Here is a 23,683-nt window from a genome sequence, read left to right as displayed (position 1 = left end):
GTGCCGTGCTGTCCCGCCCGCCGTGTCCCTCCCTGCGGGAGCTCTGGCAGGGATTGGAGGCGTTTGTTTGGTTCCTTGGGGCGCGGCGGGTTTTCACGTGTCACAGTTCCTCTTTTGGGGTAACGTTGAAAGACGAAACAGCCCGGAGTCACAGAAATGCGATCTCCAGGCCAGTTACCTTGATCTGATAGGTGTCTTAAAAAAAGTTGATTTTGTTTTCTAGCCAGAAAGATAAAGGTGGGAAGAAATGATTGTGTCGCGGCTATTGGCAAGCCAGCTGGCCTTAAATCTGCTGCGTTTACATACCTTCTGTCCAGGGCCATTAATAGCTTTTGCCTTGTTTTTGCGTGTGCCGCAGGGATTCCATACGTGGCAAGGAATTTGCTGTGAGGTTTGGGAGCAATGGCGAGCCTCCTGCGCGTTGCTGTCAATAAGTGCTCAGCTCCTGTTTTTGGCAATGTGTTACCACCAAAGGCGCGTTCTGCGAGGATGTGTCTGCGCACGTTTAGAACCCAGCAGATGCTCAGGTCTCAGGCAGCTCCAAAGCCAGGTAAACTGATTAAACTATTGTAAATAATCTTTTATTTTAAAACACGAATATAAATTGTTTCTTCTTTTTTTTTTTTTTTCTTTCAGATCTGCATTAGTACAGAAAAGACTTAAAATAGAAATCATGTCAGCAGCATACTTGAATCAGTTGCAGCACATTTTTAGACTGGCTTTATAGGGCTTACATAGAACGTGTTTGTGTTTATTAAAAGTACTTTGGATCCGAGTAGTTTTTATTGCTAGGAGGTCCAAGCTCCTGTTAACGCTTACCTTGCTTGAGAGAAATATTTAAACAAATGCTTCTCTTAGTTAAAAGCCTCGAGTTCCCCAGGAGTTTTGCTGGTGCAGCTTTTTGTGTGCACGTGAGAAAAAATACAGACCTCCCAAAGAGATCATCTTGCAAGCAGGACTATATGTAGATATAATTAGCCCATCCAAAAAAATCTGTTAAGTTTGTTCAGGAAACTCTTACAGTGTACCACTCTGAAAAACTTTTGATCTGCATCATAATGTGCAGGGTTTGTGAGTATATGTACATTACTTCCATTTTAGCAGATAATGGACCAGTTCGGGTATTTTCAATGGAAAAAGAAGTGTGAAAGGGGCCATCCTAGTTTTCAGTTTCTCATATGAGCCTGGTGTACGAACATCAGAACTGCCGTTTTTTCCTCTGTTCTATGCTGTGCATAGCCTTACAGTTGGAGGACTGGAGAATACATAACGCTGGTTTAATGCTGTTTTTGCCCCTTAGTCCTGCATGGGTCATGCTTCCCTTGGAATTTAGAGACCCTGCTTCAGTGCAGGTGTAGGATCTTAGCCTGCAACTGATTAATGTGAAGAGTTGGACTAATTGCATACATCATGCTTGTTTTTTCAAATGTAGACAGTAGGTAACTGCATTAGATACTTCAGAGAATTAGAAAAGTAGTGCTGTTTGGGAGCAGAAGTGTCTGGCTGTGAAAACATGGGACACAAAATTAGCATGTATAACTGAGAAGCCTGTGATGCGTAGAACTTCGGGCAATACTGACATTAAGTGGTGCATTCTGTGGTCCTTTCAACTTGGTGACTGAAGACTTTGGAACTTCTGAAGAAATGTCAGGAGAGGAAGTTTCTTTACTCTGAGGGCTCCTGATAATCTGTGTCATGTGACCTTTTACCATAGTGGCATGGTGAAATCTGAATTTATTTGCTCTGATAGATTTGTGATGCTCCGATTTTTTTTTTTTTTTCTGTATTAAATATCTGAATGAAAGAGGCATCTGTCAGTTTTGGCATGGCAGATTCTCCTTTGGTTGGGAGTGTAAACTGACACTTAGGAAACTGGGTTCAAAGTTCTTTCTCGAATGTCCCAGGTAAGTGTCCTTGTTGTCGTTTGAGTTTGGAATCAATCTTTTTATTTGATTTTGACCACAAATTTGATCATGAAACTGAAGAATCTCTTCAGTTTTACTGAAATTGAGTGCTACTATGTGTATGCATTTTCTTGTTTTTAAGAATCACGGTTGAAAAATTTTTCTAGAAGGGTGGAGAATTCTAATTAGTGTCATGTGTTTAACTTTCAGGGCTACCCCTTCATATCTGTTGTGTGGAAGCCCTTATTTAAGGATTAGTAGTATTCATGAAATGCAGTTGTTTAATATGGAGAATTACAAGTTTGGTAGTCTTTTGGTTGATAATTAAGCTGTCCTCATAGTTCATTTTGGCAACATGTGATTTGTTATTCAGTAGAGGACAAATCAAGGATGAAACAGTAATTGAATGACATAGTAGTAGCAGTACTATGGCTTATATTTACGTTTTAAGTGCTCTAGAATCAAAATGCAATAGCATACAAAATAACTACATTTTATTCTTTCATAAATTATCTTTAATTGTAGTAATACTTGGTAAAATCACTGTAACTCTAAGTTTTCTGAAAAGATTAGTGTCTCGGTAATTCTTCTCAAGCCTGTAGTTATTGCTTTCCTTCTCTCAGATTAGGTTTCATTCCATCCAGACTGTGTTATGTACAAGAGTAACAGCTGCTTGGATGTGATTTGGAGTCATCTGAAAAGTAAACTTAGAGGATGGATAACTTTCTTACTGCTATTTATTTTGCTGCTACTTTTTTATTAGAAACATAGGAATTTTCATATGGGAGTAAACACGTATTTCTGTAACCTGTCTCAAATAGTCACTAGTACCAGATGCTTCAGAAACAGAGGCAATTTGTAATTCCTTGCTTCTGTAAGAGGAGGGACCAGGTGTTTGTTTAATCTTTTGTATCATTTTTTTTCTCCTTTTGCCAACATCATATTGGTGTTCTTCGGAATATGTCCTCATCTTCAGAACAGGTGAGATGGTTTGTTTAAAGGTTATTAGAGTAACATAAAAAATAGGCGGGTTACCTATCCTCTTCTCCCATCCCAGAACATGTGGCTTATAGTCAAAACTTCTCCTTTTCTCTAAGTCATCCTCTAGTATTTGTTGATACTATTTTGCTGCAAGCTGCTTCCCAAAATTGTGTTAAGGAGGTTAAAAAACTGTATTTTTTTGCTATAGTTTTAGCTTAGAATCTTCTTTAGTATTCTTGTAGATGGAAGTTACATGGAGAAGATCACTTTCATAGTTTTATTTACTTGAAGTAAGGACATATTTGTCTTCAGTACACAGTCAAGATTATGGTAAGGAGATGAGAAATAGTGTCTTCTTAGTAGTTTTTTTAAATTCAAGTCTATGTATAAAGCATAACTCAGCATTTCATTGAAGTGTATATTCCTTTCTAAGGCCTGTGAATGATTCTACTTCTGATAGTGGCATAATTACATTGGTTTTGATTTTTTTGTGTCAAAAAAGTAGTGTGTATCTCCTATGACCATGACCAATTTCTTAAAAATCTTAATGTGACTCAAAGAGGTGCTCCAGGTATGTGTATATCAATCAGTATGTGGAGAATGTTCTTGATGCTATAAAGCAGTAAGACACTAAAACATACTGAAAGCTGTTAATAGAGAGTTTATCTGACATGAAGGATTAGAAAGACAACTTGGAAGCTTCACAGTCTCATGCAATTTTGAACCTATGGCAAGGATAGCAGATGCGCTTCCTCCAATAAAAACTTAAATCAAGATCCTAAGTCTATGATCCTAGATTTCAACCTTTCAAAACTAGTGACTTTAATGAAATTGCTGAGCACAACAAATAAAATCTCTGTTCATTGTATAGCTTCTCCCAAACATGTTATTCATCATACCCTGTTGTATGTGTCATCACAGAGAGGCAGCTGGGACAGCCACAAAGTTGTGGCGGAGAAACACAAGTGGAGGCACAGGCGCCAGTAAATCATCACCAGCCTGCTGTTCACACCGGCCTTACCGAGAGTTATTTCCAGCTGCAAGGTCACTTGAGCAATTTACAGTCCCCTTGCCAGTCTTTGGCTTTTTAACCCTTTTCTCCCAAAACCTTGTCTGAAGTTTTATCATGGATCTTTTTTACTTGTAAACATCTGCTCCGTTTTGGTGATGAATGATGTGAAAGCTCAGGGTAATCTATTTGAAAAATGTCCTATGCCTGCTCTAGGAGGCTGACAAACTGACATCTGTTTGCTTATGTATTCATTTTCTTCTGTATTAATTGTTTGCTTTAAGTTTGGTAGTGGGACAGAGGAGAAAAGAAGGGGAGAGGCAAATGAGACTTGTATGTTTGATCTTCCCAAAGTGTTGGAGGAGGGAATAGTTCTCAATATTGGTCTCTGATTATTCCGCTTACTAAATAAGGTGCTAATTCTTTCTGTCTGAAAAAGTTGTACTTATTTTTATTTCGTGCAAGATGTAACAATGTGAAAGAAGGAAGTGAGAAATGAGGAAACACGTTTGGTGTCTAGTGAGTGCATATTCCTGTCCTGTGCCTTCTAGCCATTTACTCTTCTGTTCTGGTACTCCACACAAAAACAAGTGAACAAAAAGAAATCAGAAGTATCTATTGTCATTTGAGCCTTAAAAAAGATTAATTCTTTTGCTTGGGAAAAATAAAAGCTTTAGTCATGTCTGTGTTTAAATTTGCAGTCATCTTTCTATTCCCTGTATACTGTAATTTATTGCTTTTCTCCCATCCACCCCTTTTCGCCCAGCCCTAAGTCTTTCCTGTCTTCCCCACCTCCTCCCCTCTTTCCTTTCCCCCATCAGCCCCTCATTCTCCCTCTCAGCACTTCTGTGCTACAGAAACTTCTGAAAGGAGAAAGGGAAGATAGAACTCTAGTTCTTAATATTTCTCAGTGCTTCTTGAAAAACTTTTTTGCCTTTTATGCTACCGTACAACTACTTCCTTTCTGAAATTACAATTGGTCTATGCTATCCTAATAAATTTCAATCTTCTAGGTTTCATTCCTGCTTCTGAAAGACAAGAGAGTTCATTTCCACCGAGATGATTTAGTGAAAATCAGAAGCAGGACTTTATTGCGTAGTAATTAGAAGAGATGAGGAGAAAGGTGCCTTCAAATGACAAAGGGTAATTTGAGTGACAGCAGCAGTTTCCATAGCTGACAAGTGGTTAGTGCTGCTGTGGTAGGTATGGCCTGAGCTGCACGGTTATGTTTAGATGTGGTGTCTGCTGATGAAGCAAATAATTGCAAAGCACTGTTACTTTTGTGGATCTGTTGTTTTAGATGTGCATTCTCGCTCCAGTAATGACTTATGTTCTTTTAATGTATGTTTTTCTGAATTTAATTTTTGTCTTGTAATTGAAACGTTTTAAATGTTCTCCAACATATAAAACATCAAAACGCTTCTGTCTTCAAGCTGTTTGTCACTAATTTTTTAGTTAAATTTAAAAGACAAAGTTAAATTAAAAAAAAAAAAAGTAAAAGTAACTAGAATCATAGAGTCATTAAGGTTGGTAAAGACCTCCGGGATTGAGTCCAACCTTTGAACAAACACCACCTTTTAGCTAAACGATAGCACTGAGTGCCACGTCCCGTCATTGCTTGAACACTTCCAGGGATGGTGACCCAACCACATCCCTGGGCAGCCCATTCCAACACTTAACCAACCTTTCAGTGAAGAAATTCTTCCTGATGTCCAGCCTGCACCTCCCCTGGCTCAACAAAACCACCCTTGGCACAGTACTTAGAAATAATTCCCTTCTTTGTCTGGTGATTTTTCATTTTGTCTTCTTGTTGATGTGTTCATTTTTTTTTTTTTAAATGAGTTAGTAGACTGAGAAGTGTAGGTAGGTACTCAAGTATGAGTTCTTAGCAATTCTGTACCATATTTTCAGAACATTATAAGCTAATGGTATCTTGAAAGTTTTAATTAAAATATTTTCATATTTTCAACTTTAAGCACTATATAGTCCAAGTTTTATATAATGGATAATTTATTTTAATATTTTTAAATCTAAACCAAGTTCCTCAAAGTTCTTATTTTGAAGTATGTTTTTGGCTTTGTTTTTCTTGTTTCTGTCTAAAAGTGAAAAGGAGGCCTTCCTGAAATACTCCTTGTCTGGTACAAATTTTTATAGCACAATACATACATGGACAATTTAAAAGCAGCTTTGTAATTTAAAACAAGCTTTTCATCCACCTTCTCCCTTTTTTTTGGTTTAAAGTTTTTTGTTTGGTAGGTTTTGTTGTTGTTGTTGTTGTTGCTTGATCATTAATATGAGTGACTGCTTAGACAGCTCAAGTTATATTTCATTAATACATATGTGGTATAAATGTCTTGCATAGTCATGTCACAATCCAGGTTTAAATTTTGGATAGATATCAGTGAAAGCTGATACAGGATTGGGCCTGTGTTGCGCTGCATGCTGTTGGTACAATTGAAGTAGTGCGGTAGTTTGATATATGGGTACTCTGCTTGAGCCTGTGGATTTATAAATAATGCATTTAAACACTTGTTTGGATCAGAGAAATTTAACTCCTAGATATTAGATTGGAAGCCCACAAATTGTACATAAACAAAGTTAAATGTTAGATGTCATTTGAAAACATCAGCTAAAATTGATAAATTTTGGCTTCAGCAGTTTTCGTGGTGTTACTTAGTGGAGCTTTGAACAGGTTAAGACAAGGAGATAATATTGAAGAGAAGTTCTGTTGAAGAAGATAGTAGATGGATATTCCATTATTCTTCAACTACTTCTGAATTCACATTTTTCTGTTTCTGTGGCGACTTTTAGAGTACCTCATTGATGTAGTTGTGCCTCTCAATGTACTTTGTGTTATGTATGTTACATTCATTAATAGTCATTTAAGACAACTGTAATTTGATAGACACTAAAAACATGTTCAGTTAAGATCTATTTTCACTGTTCAATCTCATTTATTTATTTCTTCACAATAAAGTGGAAGTGGCTAGAGAGGGATTTAAATCCTCGCCTGAGGTAGAATGTGTTATCACCAGAACACCAGGTATTGTGTAAATCCAAATGCCTGTTACACAATGAGAACTGTGTAAACTCTGATGAGTATGAACTGCATCAAACACTTGTTGCTGCTTGTGTGGCTGATTGTGCTGACCTGCTGGTTTGCTGAGAGAACAAATATCTCTAGGAAGATGGTGCAATTTAAGAAAATGTGAACTGCGTTCCTAGAAAATAGCATTCTGCTTCCTCTTTCTTTAGGAGGGAGAATTGCTAAGTGTGACATGTCTGCATGTGTCTGTACAACATTGAAGAGTGCCCTTAATATCAGTTAGTTAGTCTTTAGTACAGCTAATTTTGTCTTATCTGTCACTCTTACAGGAATTCCATATAAACAGCTGACAGTTGGTGTCCCCAAGGAGATATTTGAGAGTGAGAAGAGAGTGGCTCTATCACCAGCTGGAGTTCAAGCCTTGGTTAAACAAGGCTTCAATGTTGTGGTGGAATCTGGTGCTGGAGAAGCTTCCAAATTTTCTGATGACCAATACAGAGAAGCTGGAGCAAAGATCCAGGGGACCAAGGAAGTCCTGGCTTCGGATTTGATTGTGAAAGTAATTGCTTTATTAATGCATTTCCTATTACATTATTTTAGGAGAAACCTATAGGTCATTTCTTTGAAATAGTCTGCTGAAAGTTCAGTAAGTAAGGTCCTTTAATATTTTCTGTTCTGAGTTCTGATTCAGTTTTGGTGGTTTTTTTTTTTTTTTTTTTAATAGCTCAGGTGTTGCACCTGCATTAAAAAAACTAGCATATGATAGTGTTGAAGAAATTTGGGATAATTTCTTAGCAGATTTTTAACTACTTTGTACTTGTGTTTTCTAGAATGAAGTTCTCTAAAGCAGACTCTAATCAGGTGAAATCCCTGCTCTAAGAAACCTTTCCTCCAAATTTAGTAACACATAACTCAAGTTACTCTTTAGGTAGTTGCTTGGAATTCTGAAGATACAAGTTTCTGACTTCTTCAGTTCCAAAACTCAGTGTGTATCAAAAGTATTTGTTACTATGTGAGTTATGGCTAATTTGGGAAAACTGCTAAAAGTGAAGTTATTTGAGAGGTTTTAGGTTTTGCAGAGTCCTGAAGGAAAAAAACAAAAAGACCTTAAATTTAATGTTGAGGCTTCCTGTAGTTGCTCTGTTTGAAGTTACACATCAGGACTGAAAGCAGAATTTCTGTGAGCTGCTTTGTGAACAACCCTTTTAAGGAGGTTTCTCTTTGAAGAAAAATGAGAAACTTAAGTGAAGGTAGGTGGAGATGACTATCTGCTGGACATCTGGCTTGAAATTCCCTGTATATAGTCATGCATTGCCACCTAATTAGTTATTCTTAGCTTTTAGAGCTTAATTATCATATCTATTGAGTAACCATTTTGCTTAAAAATGGTGGCTTTGAGGATAACTGTCTGTTAAAAAAGGCAGTGGCTGCTGGTTAAAAGCCGTCAGATCTTTCTGAAGGTGACAATTACTGCCCTGTCACCAATCCACCTAGAACTAATTCCAGCATGTGCCCTGCAATTAAGAAGGGCAGTTACTCAGTTCAGTTGGAGAAACAGCCTTTGATATACTTGCTTCCTTCTGTACTTCATGGATGGGAATGGACAGACTGCAAGCTGGGAGAAAGGCAGTGGAGTGTGTTCTGGTTTCTTTCCTCTGACTGACTTGGAAACTTCTGTCTTTCTTCAGGTGAGGGCTCCTGTATACAACTCGGCTCTAGGTGTACATGAGGCAGATCTTTTTAAGATGGCGGCGACCCTGATTAGTTTTATCTACCCAGCACAAAATCCAGACCTCCTGAAAAAACTAGCAGAAAAAAAAGCTACTGTCTTGGCTATGGATCAGGTTCCACGGGTCACCATTGCTCAGGGATATGATGCACTTAGCTCCATGGCCAACATTGCTGGGTATGATTTTTCTTTTTCAGCTTCACTAAGTATAGCTGGATTAAAAATCATGTGCTTTGATTTTAGGTATATCTAAAACAATTCTGCATCTCTATTTTCATGCAGCAGTTTCAAGGAGGATGGTGCTGTTGGAGGTGCCAAACTACAAAAGTTTCTTATGGTCAGCTTGGCAACAAATCAGAACCAGGGTTAAAAAAAAAATAAACAAACTGGAGGCAATTCGAATTCCCCTACTTTTGTCTAGTGCCTTTTGATCTGAACTGAGTCACAGCAGTTAAAATATCATTAAGTCATCCTGAGCACAGGTTGGTAGGATCCTCTGTATGTAGGATTTGGTGTTGAGAGGAGCTAACTAACCCAAACACTCAGTATGAACGCAGTTGCCATGGCAGATACAAACAAAAGATCAAATACTGTCCCGTATCTTCATGCTTTGCTACTAGCATTTAGGTACTGCAGTGATTTAAAATGTCAAGCTGGTTATTTGGTTCTTTTTTTTTTTTTTTTTTTTTTTTTTTTTTTTTTTTTTTTTTTTTTTTTTTTTTTTTTTTTTTTTTTTTTTTTTTTTTTTGACTTAGATGATGTCTGTGAGGCATAATAAGCCTTTGAGAAGGCTTCCAGATTTTGTGCACACAAGCAGTATACATCCACATACATGTTTAGTTACTTCTCTCAGTTTTCATTTGGTTTTATTTTTACTAAAATACAGACATTCATAATGTATTTAAAGGTATAAAATCTGCAAGCTGTATTCCAAAGGTGAACTAATTTGGTGGCATACAGACCTCCATATGCCTATTCTATAAGCAGGAAAAAAAAGTGGAACAGGGCTGTTGAACCATAACACTGTTGTAAAAGTGCAAGAAAATGTGCACTGTTATTAAGAAAAGACATTTCCATATTAATGTTAATTTTCAGATAGCTGTTCTGGTGTTAACTTGGTGTCCAACCACCCATTCTTGGATAGGGCAAATGAAATAACAAGGTTAAGCTGTTTGTCCTAGGTCATACAGCTCTGCAAAAGTTAGCATTAGAGTACCTTTTCTGAATGTGTGCTTACTCTGAGTGAGCTTACTGCAGAGTTACTCAGGGTTTTGCAATTACTTGTTTGTGTTTCCCTCTGTAACAGGCCTCAGGTTACAGCCTTTGAAGGTAGTTACAAAGACCAGAGTTAACTTTTGGCAAGTTAGGCATGCATTTTTCAGGTAAAATTTTACTTGAAAGAGTGAATAATTACAGACATCCAGTATACTGCCATCCAAAAATTATGTCTGAAAATGCATTCAATGATATAAAAAAAAGAAAAAGGGGCAAGAAATATGAACAAAGACTATTAAACTTGTGCTCAGTAGTAAAATATTAAGATTGCTTTATCCTACACATGCTATGGTCAAATGTTTATCCTTTTGATTGATGTCATGAATGGAATTTTACCGAACCTTGGGAAAATACTGATATGTGTTCATCCTTAATTGACAGTTACAAGGCTGTGGTACTGGCAGCAAATCACTTTGGTCGATTTTTCACTGGTCAAATCACAGCTGCTGGTAAAGTTCCTCCAGCAAAGGTATGTGCAATTAAACACATGGCAAAAGAATGAGAGTTCCTGATTTTAGGTAACCATTGCTGAAACTGGTTTTTTTTTTTCTGCTTTGAGGTTAGTTCCAGAGACTTTAGAAACTGCTATAGTTAATCTCACACCAGTTTTTGTTCACATCTGTAGTTAACTTGTTTTGGGAATAATAGAACAGTTTGAGTTTTATTTTAAGTTTGCTTAGTTTTAAACATCAGATTAGCTAGTAGGTGGATTTTTTTTTTTTTTTCAAAATGGGGAAAGGAAAGAAAACAGTTAAGAAAAGTCAGAGATACTGGGATTTCTGGGACATCGAAAGGTGCAGTGGAAAGGTTTAACTGATACTGGGTTGAAGAGAAATGCAAGTAGAATTAGAGAAGGGAATAAAAAAAAGGAAGATAAATCAAGGAGAATACTGCTACTTACTTACATAAACTGTTAAGCACAGATGAGTTGGCTCTTAGATATGCGAAATTAGGAGTTACAGCTTTTAAACTGTTAGTTTATGGAACAGTTTTGCCAAAGTAATTTTGTTTTCTGTGTCTTAAGGTACCTTATTTAAATGGCTGCTTAATGAGATTTATCATTCTAGGTTTTGATCATTGGAGGAGGAGTTGCTGGCCTAGCTTCTGCAGGAGCAGCAAAATCTATGGGTGCAGTGGTTCGTGGATTTGATACTAGGTAGATGTGTGAAAATAGTAATAACAATCTGAAATTACTTTTAAGTTGTTTGTGGCTGTATTGCACTGAAATTGTACTGCCATTTTGTAGAGCAATAGACAAGGAAAATTAGAGAGCAAAAATATTTTTCTTATAGCTACAACTTCATTAGTTCTTTTCTATTAAACAGTCTTGTATCAAATTTTTACATACTTAATACAGTATTCACACTAAAATTATGTACTTATGCTTTATGTAGAAGTGGCATCTAATGCTACTTAACTGTATCTAATTTGAAAGAATGAAAATTAGGATTTATGATGTGCAGTTTGAGAAAAACACTGTTGTTTCTTAGAAAATCTACATATGCCTTAAATGAAACTGGAAAGAGGTTATTTTCATAGAAGCATGGCCAAAATCACTCTAAAACTTTTCAGATCTTTTAATTTCCCTACTTGAGAACCCTATATACTTTTATCTTGAGATGCAAGAATGTTTCTGTCAAGTCCTCTGTGTGTTGCCTAACACTGATATTTATTCTGAATATATACTATGATGTCATGGGATGCAAAATAAATTACAGAATAACTGTTAAAAAATCCAACTCCAAACACGTCCACCCCAGCAATTTTCCCTGTGAAAATAAGACTTAATAGACGTACTTCCCATTTCACAGTTTAAAGACAGCACCACAGGTTGTATATTTATCACCCATCTTAGACACCTAAGTTTGGGCTGTGGATTTACCTGGTCATGGCAAGAGGAATACGTGTGCAGAGCTACTCATCAGTTAAACGCTCCGCTTTGAGGCTTTTCTTGGAGCAATTCTGCTGACTGTACAGGAAACTGTAGGCTGCCTTCATTTCTTGTCTGGAACCTAAATTTAGTGATGCAATTACTTTTTTCACTAAATACAGAAAGTTGAGGACTTTAGTTGTAGTCTCCTCGATCCTGGAATAAGTTATATATCTTCTCTGAAGACTGCTACTAAAAACACTGGTAAAGTCATGGTGTATTTTTAAAGTAGTGGCTTCCTCTTCTACAATTTTCTTTTTCTAGAGCTGCAGCTTTGGAACAGTTCAAGTCTCTTGGTGCTGAGCCTTTGGAAGTAGACTTAAAGGAATCTGGAGAGGGACAAGGTGGTTATGCTAAAGAGATGTCAAAAGAATTTATTGAAGCTGAAATGAAACTTTTTGCCAAGCAGTGCCAAGATGTTGATATTATCATCACTACAGCACTTATTCCAGGTATGTTTTATGTGTAAAATGCTAATTTTTATTTATCTAAGTCAGTAAGTTGGCATATTTTGGAGCTGCACCTGCAGTGCAGGTTAATGAATTTTATCTATGTGAGCATTAACTTTCACCCTTCTGTGATAAATTCCCAGTTTTAAAGTGTGTACCTCTTTTAAAAACTTTTGTTTTTGTAAAGTTTCAGTCTTTGGCTCAATACCATCATGTTTTTCTTGTTAAACAAGGAGTAGATAGTAATAAAGTAAGAATATATAATTCTCTTGCGTACCTTCTGTATCACTGCTACTTCTGCTCTACAATTTCTGCACTAGAACAAGACTGATTGAAATGGTGCTATCTTTGCAATTGAAATGTAGTAAGGTAGAGCTTAGAATTCAGTGCTTTGCATTGCGCAGTGTCTCTATTTCAATAACTTATGATGAGGCTTTTTTTGATTATGACTTGAATTGTAAGATTAGATGTTATCAAAATTGGACTTGCTAGCATCTTTGGTAGACTGCCCATACATAACTTTTTTATATACTTTGGAGCAGGATATTCTAACATCTCTTCTCACTGTCTTAACAAACTTTCTGTGATACTTTATCCTAGCTACCAATTACTTGAAAATTTTGCTTACAAAAATAATATAGGGAGAAGGGAGAAGTAATCTCCTGAGCTCAAGAGATACAAAGCTGTATTTTGTCTTTAACTTGCTGTACTTTATCTTCTCAGGTAAAAAAGCTCCTATCTTGTTTAAGAAAGACATGATTGAATCAATGAAGGAGGGTTCCGTTGTTGTGGATTTAGCTGCAGAAGCAGGGGGAAATATTGAGACTACAAAGCCTGGAGAAATGTATGTTCATAAGGTAAGCATTTTAATCCGCAGCTCTTTCTCAGTTTACCTGAACTCACATTGTGTTTTGTAAACTTTATCCTGAAAAGGAGCAGCTGATTTTGCTGTTCTGGGCTGAAGGAATTCTTTATATTTGCATTCGGTCACTATAACATGTATATGAATTTGAATATTTAAAAGAAACAAATATCTTTATATTGTGTTAATTTGCTTGTTAATGGATGTTATGGAATTCTAGGTACTTAGACTTCCAAGTCCAGTAGTTTGTCTCTGATGAGTTGAAGGTGTGGTTTGACCTAAAAGAGACAATAATAGGAATAGGTTCTTTGACTTGCTTATCATCTCCCACGACTGAAGGTTGACAATCCCTGCCATAGGTAAGCCAAGCAGGTTTAGACTATGTTGGTGTTTACTTCAGTATGAAGTCTGGCTTAGTTCAGTACAATTTCAGCTTCAGAAGGGTGCTGGCTTTGTATGTCTTAAGCTTCAAGAATGTGTGTCTCCTGTAGAGTATCCAAAGCACTTGTAACCCAAACTAGGTGTACTATAAATTGATTAATGAAAGGAAGCAGTTTGGCCCTGCACTGAACTACTTTGGTTTTGTTCCGGTGTTTACTGGTTCGGTTGAGAACTTGTTTTTCTGCTTTTTGGGTTTTATTTTTGGTACTTATGAGAAATCTACTAGCAATTATAAAAATCTGGTAGCAGATTTCCAAGGTTGTTGTTTGGTATTGCAAGGACATAATGCTGTTATTTTTGAAGCCTGTAGGACGTTGCTGCCATGGTTGTCATGAACAAAAGCAAGGCTCTGTGTGTGTGTATATATCAAAGACTCACGTGTTGTATTTGGCTTTGTGCCTTTCTAGGGCTTTTGATGTCATTGGTTATAACCTGAAACTAGAGAACATAGATGACAAGTAAGCACATACTTCCATGAAGAGTTTATATAGCGTGCTTTTAGTCAGGGATGTATTACCCCTGGATTTAGTGTAATGGCACTGTGCTATGGAAAATGGCAGCAATGCAGAAGTATTAGGATTGTGCCAGAGCACTGCATTAAGAAGGCAGAGTTCTGGAAGCTTGCATGGGTCTTAACTGTAAGTTGTGGGAGCAGTGTTCTAACACAAGCCTACCTGAACACTTAGGAGTGTATGCCAGCCTCAGCTGCCCCTTCCTCCCTGAAGCCTGAGAGCCAGGTGCACTCGCATTTGTTCTTTAAACAATGAGGATATATAATGTTACACTTTTACATACATAGGAACTCAGACATATTACTGGCAGAGCTGGCTAGTTCTGAGAAAGCTGTCTTCACTCTGCTGGCATATAGAAAGTTGGCTTCTGTGCTTGCCTTTCAGAAAAACAGAGAAAATACCAAGCATTAGGCAGGATAATCTGTTACCTGATTGCTTAAAGAAGTTAAGTTCTGAGAGCATGGTAGGATTATAGGAGAAGACAAGCCCTTCACTAATGTGCCTTCCTCTTTGTGTTGGAAGAACCTGTTGCTAATACTGTTTAAGGTGTTGGTGTACAGAATCATGTTGGATTCTGTAAGTGTTGTGAGTAATCCTCCCCTGACTTAATAATGTCAGAACTGCAGGTAGCAGTTTTAGGTGGGGTTATAAGCGTAAATAAGTGCAAGAGTTGCAATATGTATTTCCAGAAGGGTATAGTGGAAAAGATGATGCTCTTTCAGAAATTGCACAGATCTTTTTTATTTTACTTGGATTTTTTTTCAGGGTGTTACACACATTGGCTACACAGATCTGCCTAGCAGGATGGCTACTCAGGCCAGTACCCTGTATTCCAATAATATTATCAAACTTCTAAAGGCTATTAGTCCTGACAAAGAGAACTTCTACTTTGATCCGAAAGATGAATTTGATTATGGGACTCTGGATCATGTTATTAGGGGAACTGTAGTAATGAAGGTAAGTCAGTAAATATTCTCCTCTTAATTTGTAAGTACATCTTTAACCTTTATCACTGCTGTCTCTTCTAAATGCATTTGAACATACTGCATGTCAACAGATTTCAGAGGTGGTTTGATTAGAGTGTGAGCGTGTATAATTTTGTATTTATTCAGCTGAGCATTCCTCTGTCCCTTTTTGTTGTGGGAAACCTCTTTGCCTTATCTTCTTGTTAAGATTAAACAAATACCTAATTTGTCTACTGTTGAAAAATAGCAAAAAGATAAAGTTTATTGTATTCATGTGATAAAAGCATAATATTTAAAACATATCTGAGACTTTTCTACAGGAATAGAAAAACATTCTTCCTTTATTTTTTATTTATTTTTTTAAATACATTTTTCTTTTATAGTAAGAGTAACTTCAGAAAAAATTGGTGAAACTAGGATATGCAGGATATTTTAAGTTTTATTAGGAAATAATAAAATACAAACTCAGGGAATCAACCAATTTAGGTAAGAGGTATTAATTTCAGTTGAGTTTTGGTGCATAATGTGGCCAATACTTTATGATAGCTACTCTGGAGGAGACTTGCACTGACTTCAGCTCTCCCAGACCACTGTTGTGGTGTGCACAACTTGAGACTGACAGCTCCACAGTTCCCTCTCTGTATACCTGGAGAACAGCAAAAAATATGAGACATTATGCTTGGTCTGGATAGGCTCTGATTCTATTCAGACTGTAGCAGATTTTGTAGACTTGTACTGATGCAGAAAAGGAAGAAATTAGTGTGGTATGGCTGTAGGATATGTTAGAACTTAACCTGAACTTTGTAGTATTAAGAAGAAAAGACTTCTCTAACTACAAAGTGTCTGCCATGTTAGGCATAACTGTAAATATTTCTTGTCAGGATGGCAAGGTCATTTTCCCAGCACCTCCACCAAATAATATTCCTCAAGGAGCACCTGTGAAGCAGAAGACTGTAGCAGAGCTGGAAGCGGAAAAAGCAGCTACTATTACACCTTTCAGAAAGACTATGACTAGTGCAGCTATGTACACAGCAGGTAGGCAACTTCCAGAGCTGGAGAACTCATTTGGCTAATACTTCTAAAGTGACTCATAATTTAACACATTCAATTTAATAACTATTTGGTAGTGCAGCTGATTGTCTGGTGTATCCCAGTGCAAAATCAGTATAGTGTAATAATTGCTTTTAAGAGGGAAACCGAAACTGTAGAAATTTAACCAGAAATATTAACATTTCAACAAGTGCTGACTCATGTGGTGTGCATTTATGGATGTTTGGCTCTATTTAAATATCGGTAAAATGCTTCAAGTTCTGAAGGACTCCTGCCAGGGACTCTGCCAATACTTTGCAGCAGAATCAGTTCAATACCATTGCTTTCTTCAAATTTTACTGTATTGGGTGAGACTTAAATGCTCACAGTCTACTGAAATACTAGGAATAGGACTGTTGGTCTCTGTGTAATTTTGTATTCTCAGTGCATCAGAACTTCAATGTGAGGTAATTAATGAATTGAGTATTCTTAATTTTAATCTCCGTTTTTCATGCATATGCTTTGATATGTTCCAAGTAGTATCTCAATATGATTGTGACTCTTCTACATTTTTTCTATACAACAGGACAGGACGGGATTTAGTGTTTGTGTAGAAATGTATCTTTGCTGTGGTTTGTGCATGCATAACAAAGAGATGTGAAATCTGTTTATGGGTTTGTTTTCTATCATAAAAGAAACAGTAGCACTGAAAGAACTTTGTGTTTCAAGAAAGTGATCCACCCGATCTTGAAACAAATCCGTGCACAGAACTCCATTTTGCTTTTATGTCACTATTGGACTCCTGTTGTATACAGTTTAAATGTAAGGAATCATTGAAAAGTTACAGAGTTTTCATGTGATTTTCTCCTAGGTTTAGCTGGTATGTTAGGACTGGGCATTGTAGCACCAAATGCTGCTTTCACTCAGATGGTGACAACATTTGGCCTGGCTGGAATAGTGGGGTACCACACAGTGTGGGGTGTGACTCCTGCTCTGCACTCTCCACTCATGTCGGTGACTAATGCCATCTCAGGTGAGTAGCTGTCACACAGCTGCTTATTTTCTGTTTGATATAGTACAGCTCCTTTTACTTGAACTTTAGACAAAAGTCTGCTGATAGGCCTTTTATGAATACCAAAGAGCCTTGTCATCATCATCATCATCACCATGGCTAGGCTTCACGAACGAAGATTTGAGAAGGGCTCTACCCACGCTTGCTACAAGCGTGCTGATGGCTAAAAAGGCCAATGTGAGATACCGCAACAGAAGATGCCCGTTGGCCGCGGTTAACCAACCAGGTGAAGGGTGGAGATGAGCTTTGGTTAGGCCACCTTTTCTAGGCCCCTCTCCGTGTGGAGCAAGCAGTGCTCTCCTTGAAAGAGGCTGCTTGGCCATTCGGGATGCTGCTGAGTGTACTTCTTAATTAAGTTTACTTTCATAAATAGCAAGGTCACCTGAAACATAGTCTTTCTGAGAGTATGACTTTTCAAAAGAAGGGCAAATGTGCTACTGTGTAGTTTTAATTTTCATAAGTAATTTTTTACTCATGTCCTGTTTGTGTTAAAGTTTGTTTTACTTGGAGTGCTGCAGTCTGCTTTCATAGAACACATCATTCCGCCCATCTCTGCAGAACATCGCCCTGAAAATAACTTGTCTCTCATATTTTTTGCATTCTCTTTTTCTTAACCTGTAACTATGTGTTTTGAGAGACAGGGAAAAAGAAAAAATTCCTGAATTAGCAGTAAGACTCATAACTCATAATAGGTAGGATTTTATATATCTGAGTGTGGCAGGTCACAAATCTAATTTACTTTGGTTGTTAAAAGCAAAATTTCTTTTATTGAAAAAGCACTTCTAGGCTAACTCTGCTTAAGGCACTGTTCTTTAAAACTGCATTCATACACTCTTTTCTTTTCTCTCAGAACGTGTTTGTATTGCTGAAAAAAACCATGATAGTCTTTCTTCGAAAAGTAATGTGTAGAGTAGGGGTCAAAATTTGAGTTGGCTGATATTTGTTTGACTGTTGAAAATGTATAGCGCTTTTTAAGGTTCAGTAACACTTTTCTTTTACATAGGTTTAACTGCAGTTGGTGGACTGGTATTGATGGGAGGACACTATCTCCCTGAAAACACTTCTCAAGGTTTAGCAGTGCTTTCAGCCTTTATCTCTTCAGTCAATATTGCAGGTAAGAATGTTAGGTTTTCTCCTGAGAGTAACTTCAAGCACTTGTATAATTTTATAATTTTTTTTAGCTCTTTAATTGTATAGATTCCAGAAATAAAAATCTGGGAATAGGATCTGAGAACATTGTTCAATGTAAAGACACCACCCTTCCAATTTTCATATTAGTTATTGTATCTGGTTGACATACTCTGTAGAGTAACCTCTTTTTAGGGAAATATTTAAATGTGCATTTTTCTTTTACAGTAAAATTTGGGTGATGATTGTATTATATATTTTCCTGTACATCCCAAGATGGTAGTGGATTTGTACTTGTATTCATTTTCCTACTTGAAATACGTCTTAGTGGCATAGAGGAAAATTCTTGCTCGAGCTTCAGAAGTCTCAGCTTCAATAATAAAAAAGATAGGAAAGTGAGCAATGTGTCTTATGAATACTGCTTTTTCTAGATTAGATAAAGAAAAGGATACAGTTATAAACTAAGTTGCATCCTATAGTCCGTGTAGAGTATAGAGCCAGAGCAAGTCCTCCTCGTCTTTTGAATTTCTTCCACAGGCTAAGAGGCAACAGGATCGAACCCTGATCGCACCTTTGTTTCCTGGTAGTTTTCTAGGTTATCAGCTTTTCAGAGGCTTTATTGGTGTCAGGTGCTAAAATGTGTGGTCATACGGTTTGACTACATATTTCTCTTACATCTTGGCATATGCTTAGTTTCAGATTTTATTTTTCTTAAGGTTGTTCCTTTACTTTGGCCAGGTGGATTTTTAGTCACACAGAGAATGCTGGATATGTTCAAACGTCCCACAGATCCTCCTGAGTACAACTACTTGTACCTGCTTCCTGGTGGTGTATTTGTAGGAGGCTATGCAGCAGCTCTCAGTGGTGGCTATAGTATTGAACAGGTGAGAAGGTGACTTTATGGTTCTTAGCCCACTGTTCACTTTAATACATTGTCATGCCCATGCTATTGAGGAGTAAATACATAATCCAAGGTCTTTTCATCAGCTTCATATTTCCACAAGGCCAGTCTGAAGCTTATTAACTTAAGTTGGCAATCATACTCCAGATGATGAATCTGCAGATTTTAAAAGTTGCAACAGTTGTTGCTGTTTGTTTCTATGTAAAGCAACAGGTACATTTATTTATTGGGCTGTTTTCTGAAATTTGAGCTGTGGCCTCACTGGTACCGAGTACAGGGGAATGATCCCTGCCCTAGTTCTCCTAGCTATACTATTGTAGATAGTTCAAAACTATCTGAACTGTCAGTTCAAATATGCCATTAGCAAATTCTAAAACTATTCCTGTGATGAATGAGACCTTTTAGCTTTGGATTTGTACTAGGGAAAAACTTGCTTCTGAACTGATGAGGAAACTAAGTTTGACTCTTCTATTCATGCTGCAGATAAACAAAGGTCATAAACTGTGGGAAAAGTTTTATCAATATCACATTTTAACTGGCCAAAATCACAACATGTACAACAGTTTTTCGCAGTCAGGAGTTTTGACTTCATTTAAGAACTGTGACTTAAACACAGTCTGGAAAAATCAGCCCTGTTATGTAATAATCAGAAATATTTTTAATAGTGATGCAATTTGTCACTGCTTTGTATTGATGTTATTCTTATTTTAAAGATGATGTATCTGGGGTCAGGACTATGCTGTGTTGGTGCCCTGGCTGGTCTGTCTACTCAAGGAACAGCTCGTCTTGGCAATGCTTTGGGTATGATAGGTGTTTCAGGAGGTTTAGCAGCAACTCTTGGAAGCCTTAATCCCTCACCTGAACTGTTGGCACAGATGTCAGGTGCAATGGCACTTGGTGGTACCATAGGTATGTATATGATTCTGTGAGCTAGCAGTCTATGTTCTGTGCATGCATTTGTGCAAGCTATAAATTCTGAATAAATATAAATATAAATTCTGAATAAATATAAATTCTGAAATAGCAGCTTGTGCAAGCTATACATAAAATACTGTATAGCTTGCAGGTGAATTGACTAACTTACATTTGTAGCTTGTGCAATATTATTTTGCAAATACAGGAACAAAAAAACCCAAAAAACAAAAACCAACCAAACAAATAAACCACAAAAAAACAAACAAACAAACAAAAAACTTCCAGGGCTTTTTTTAATGCTTCAGATTGTGGTAAAGAACGAGGAGACTGGTGGAAAATCAGGAACACATCATCTGTATTAGGGAAATGGGGTGTCCAGAGGAGAATGAGGTTGCCCAGCTTCGTACTTCTGTTCAGTTCCTGACTGAATACTTCAAATTGCCTTTTTCACACTGTGCTTTTTTCACAAAAATCATTAAATTTCTCAATATTTAGTGGTGCTTCTAAGAACATGATATACTGTAATCTGCTGTTTTTCCTGATGCCCCCATGTACACATGTGCAGCCTTCAGTTCAATGCCATAGCAATTTCTAGTTGGAACAGTGTTGTGTGTGTGTATTCACTGCACATTGAACCATACTGCATTAATTTCTACTTGAACAGATTGGTTGTGTTTTGTAACTTCTGTTACAACTGTTTTCAACTCTCCATAGGTCTGACAATCGCTAAACGCATCCAGATCACAGATCTGCCTCAGCTGGTGGCTGCTTTCCACAGTTTGGTTGGTCTGGCTGCTGTGCTCACCTGTGTAGCAGAATACATGATTGAGTATCCTCACTTTGCTACTGATCCAGCTGCAAACCTCACTAAGATTGTGGCCTATCTTGGCACGTACATTGGTGGGGTGACTTTCAGTGGCTCTCTTGTTGCATATGGAAAACTGCAAGGTGAGACCTATTCAGAATTACGTATTTGTTAAAGGTCCCCCCCCCCTCACCTCGGGATTTAGCTCTGCCTTCAGACTGCTATGTAATTGGAAAGGATGACTATATTTTGCATTAGGTAAAGGTTTTTATATTTAATTCTAATGAGCATACTTTTTTTTTTTTAATTATAGTTAATTTGTGTACAGCTTTAGCTATGAAAGGATGTCCTCAGTGATTAGGCATATTACTACTATTCATTAAAAAGTCATGTAAACTTCCCTCAATTCATCTTTTCTGGAAATAAGTGTTGCTTTAGTATTGCTCAGACACTACCTGATGCTTTTTCTCATATTAATTGTATTGAACTTTTATGATCACAGCTTTGTGTTACTGAACAGACACGTTAATTGAAACCCTGGTGTTACAGGGTTCAGTGAGCACTGCTAATAGGTATAGGATTTTGTTCTTAACACTGCAGGCTTCGTTCAGGTAGGCATCTTGCAGGATTGGTTGAGGCTGCCTCACTTTAAATCATCCAGGTCACTCTCTGTTTATCTACTGTGACACCTCTGTGCTTCATACCTCTTACTGTTTTAGTAAATATGCTTTCTAAGTTCAGTAGTTGCTAATTCCTGATTCTTATGCACATGAAGGTTCTTTATTGCATTTATTTTTGGTTTTGTAAGCATACAGCTTTTGAGAGACTCAGGTAATACCTTTACTAAGAACTTTAAGCTAAGAGCTTCCTATTACTAGTTTTGTTGTTAGCTTTGCAATAGTTCCTTTGGGAAACATCTGTTTGCTTTCTTCAGTGTTTATGAGACCGGCCATTGAAGGAGGAAGCATGACATGGATGGAAAGATGTCATCTCTAATAATCTTTTGAAGTATTTCTTAGTAGTTTGTGTTTCTTATGTTTCTCTGCTAAGTAGTTATTTCCTTCTTCTCAGTTATATTTTTTTCTCCCTTCATCCTACCCCTTGTGTGATTTGTGTGCAGGTCCCCAGTGAACTTCATTGTCTGCTTCAGCCCACTTCCTGTTTATTTTTCCCCCCCTTGCATTGTCATAACATCATTATATGAAATACTAAGCTTGCCTATACTATTGAACTACTGTTGGTGTACTGTGGAAGAGGTCGTAGGTCACACACTTTGACTCTCAGTCCTGAGATCATCAGTTCCTTCTTCCCCTGAATTCAGCTAAATTTAAATGAGATACTCTGTTACTTCTGATACAAGTAATTACTGAGAAACTTGCGTTATTTCTACTCTTTGCTATGCTGTTTGGAAAAAATGACAATAAATATGTGATTGTCTTTTTAAACCAACTCACAAAAATAGCGAGGCCCCTTTTCTCCTCAAGTCTCTGCCAGTGTGGGAAGCTTGGGAGGTCTGTGTAACTGAAGGTAGTGGTGAAATTAAAGCATGTGAAAGCAGGAATGTTTTATATTTGTTGTTATCTGTGTAGTCATATTTTTCTAAGCACACAGCTTTTGAGAGACTGAGATTGTATCTATCTAGAAGTTCCAGTTAAAAGCTTCCTACTACAATGTATCTTATACAACAGGCCAAGACTTGGGATCAAAATGAAAGAACATTTTTGAAGGAAAAATAAAAAGGCTTTTCAAGAGCTGAAGAGATTTTTATTACTATTCTGGAGCACTTTAGTGAAATTAGGAAATAAACTGAGTCTAAGCAGGAGTATTTGAAAATCTGGAGTGAGTTGAATGTTTTGCAATTCTGAGTCATGACAAGGTCTCAGCCTCAACTAACTTGTTTTCTCTTCTGCCCCTTCGTTTTTCTCTTTTTAATTTTTCTTTTGCTGAGCTACTCAGCCTTCTCTGAAAACAAGAACCAGGCTCTCTCAAATGTACATGTACTCTGAATATGCATTTTATTGCAGGTATCCTGAATTCTGCCCCTCTGCTCTTGCCTGGTCGACATGCATTAAATGCGGGATTGCTGGCTGCCAGCATTGGTGGAATGATTCCGTACATGATGGATCCCAGTTACACTACAGGAATTACTTGCCTAGGTTCTGTGTCAGCACTCTCAGCCATCATGGTAAGTTGAGAAATTGTAGAAGGTGAAACAAACAAGCAGTTTTGTTCTCCAACTTTGCAAGTTTCCTCTTACGGATTATGTTGTACCCTCCTGAGCCACAGTTGGCGTAGTGCCTGCCTGCGTGGTAACTTGCAGAAGCAAGTAGCAACTGACTTGCCTAAATCTAGCAGTAAACCAGAACTGTTCAAGGGAACAGGCGTGCATGTATATAATTACTTTTTGCAGCAATTGATTAATCATAGACTAATGGAATCATAGAATAGATTGGGTTGGAAAAGACCTCCAAGATCATCAAGTCCAACCCCTGATCCAACTCCAATTACTATAGCATGGCACTAAGGGCCACATCCAATCTCTGCTTAAAAACCTCCAGGGATGGTGAATCCACCACCTCTCTGGGTAGGCCGTTCCAATGCCTGGTTACCCTCTCTCTAAAGAATTTCTTCCTAACATCTAACCTAAACCTCCCCTGGCAGAGCTTGAGCCCATGTCCCCTTGTCCTATTGTTGGTTGCCTGGGAGAAGAGACCAACCCCCACCTGGCTA

General features: G+C 37.4%; 1 protein-coding gene across 4 annotated transcripts in view; it reads left to right on the top strand.

The window, feature by feature from the left end:
- NNT (nicotinamide nucleotide transhydrogenase) overlaps positions 1-23,683 on the top strand; it is a 43,681-nt gene that overhangs the window by 508 nt on the left and 19,490 nt on the right. For 2 of the 4 annotated variants that reach the window (XM_027880866.1, XM_027880867.1), the window contains exons 2-16: positions 359-550; positions 7,270-7,499; positions 8,629-8,846; positions 10,326-10,413; positions 11,012-11,100; positions 12,139-12,326; positions 13,047-13,180; positions 14,904-15,095; positions 15,985-16,138; positions 17,004-17,165; positions 18,208-18,318; positions 19,071-19,216; positions 19,947-20,142; positions 20,863-21,096; positions 22,978-23,138. In XM_027880866.1, coding sequence (XP_027736667.1) covers positions 403-550; positions 7,270-7,499; positions 8,629-8,846; positions 10,326-10,413; positions 11,012-11,100; positions 12,139-12,326; positions 13,047-13,180; positions 14,904-15,095; positions 15,985-16,138; positions 17,004-17,165; positions 18,208-18,318; positions 19,071-19,216; positions 19,947-20,142; positions 20,863-21,096; positions 22,978-23,138 — 2,451 coding nt within the window. In that variant the 5' untranslated portion in view covers positions 359-402. Of the gene's footprint in view, positions 1-354; positions 551-636; positions 2,886-4,907; positions 5,038-7,269; positions 7,500-8,628; positions 8,847-10,325; positions 10,414-11,011; positions 11,101-12,138; positions 12,327-13,046; positions 13,181-14,903; positions 15,096-15,984; positions 16,139-17,003; positions 17,166-18,207; positions 18,319-19,070; positions 19,217-19,946; positions 20,143-20,862; positions 21,097-22,977; positions 23,139-23,683 lie in introns of those variants that run through there. The other 2 variants (XM_027880868.1, XM_027880869.1) reach the window with 2 other exon arrangements.

The sequence above is a fragment of the Empidonax traillii genome, unplaced genomic scaffold (genome assembly GCF_003031625.1).
Source record: "Empidonax traillii isolate 1590-97213 ecotype Southwest subspecies unplaced genomic scaffold, ASM303162v1 scaffold77:size1270838, whole genome shotgun sequence".
NCBI lineage: Eukaryota > Metazoa > Chordata > Aves > Passeriformes > Tyrannidae > Empidonax > Empidonax traillii.
This window is presented reverse-complemented; position numbering and strand designations above follow the sequence as displayed.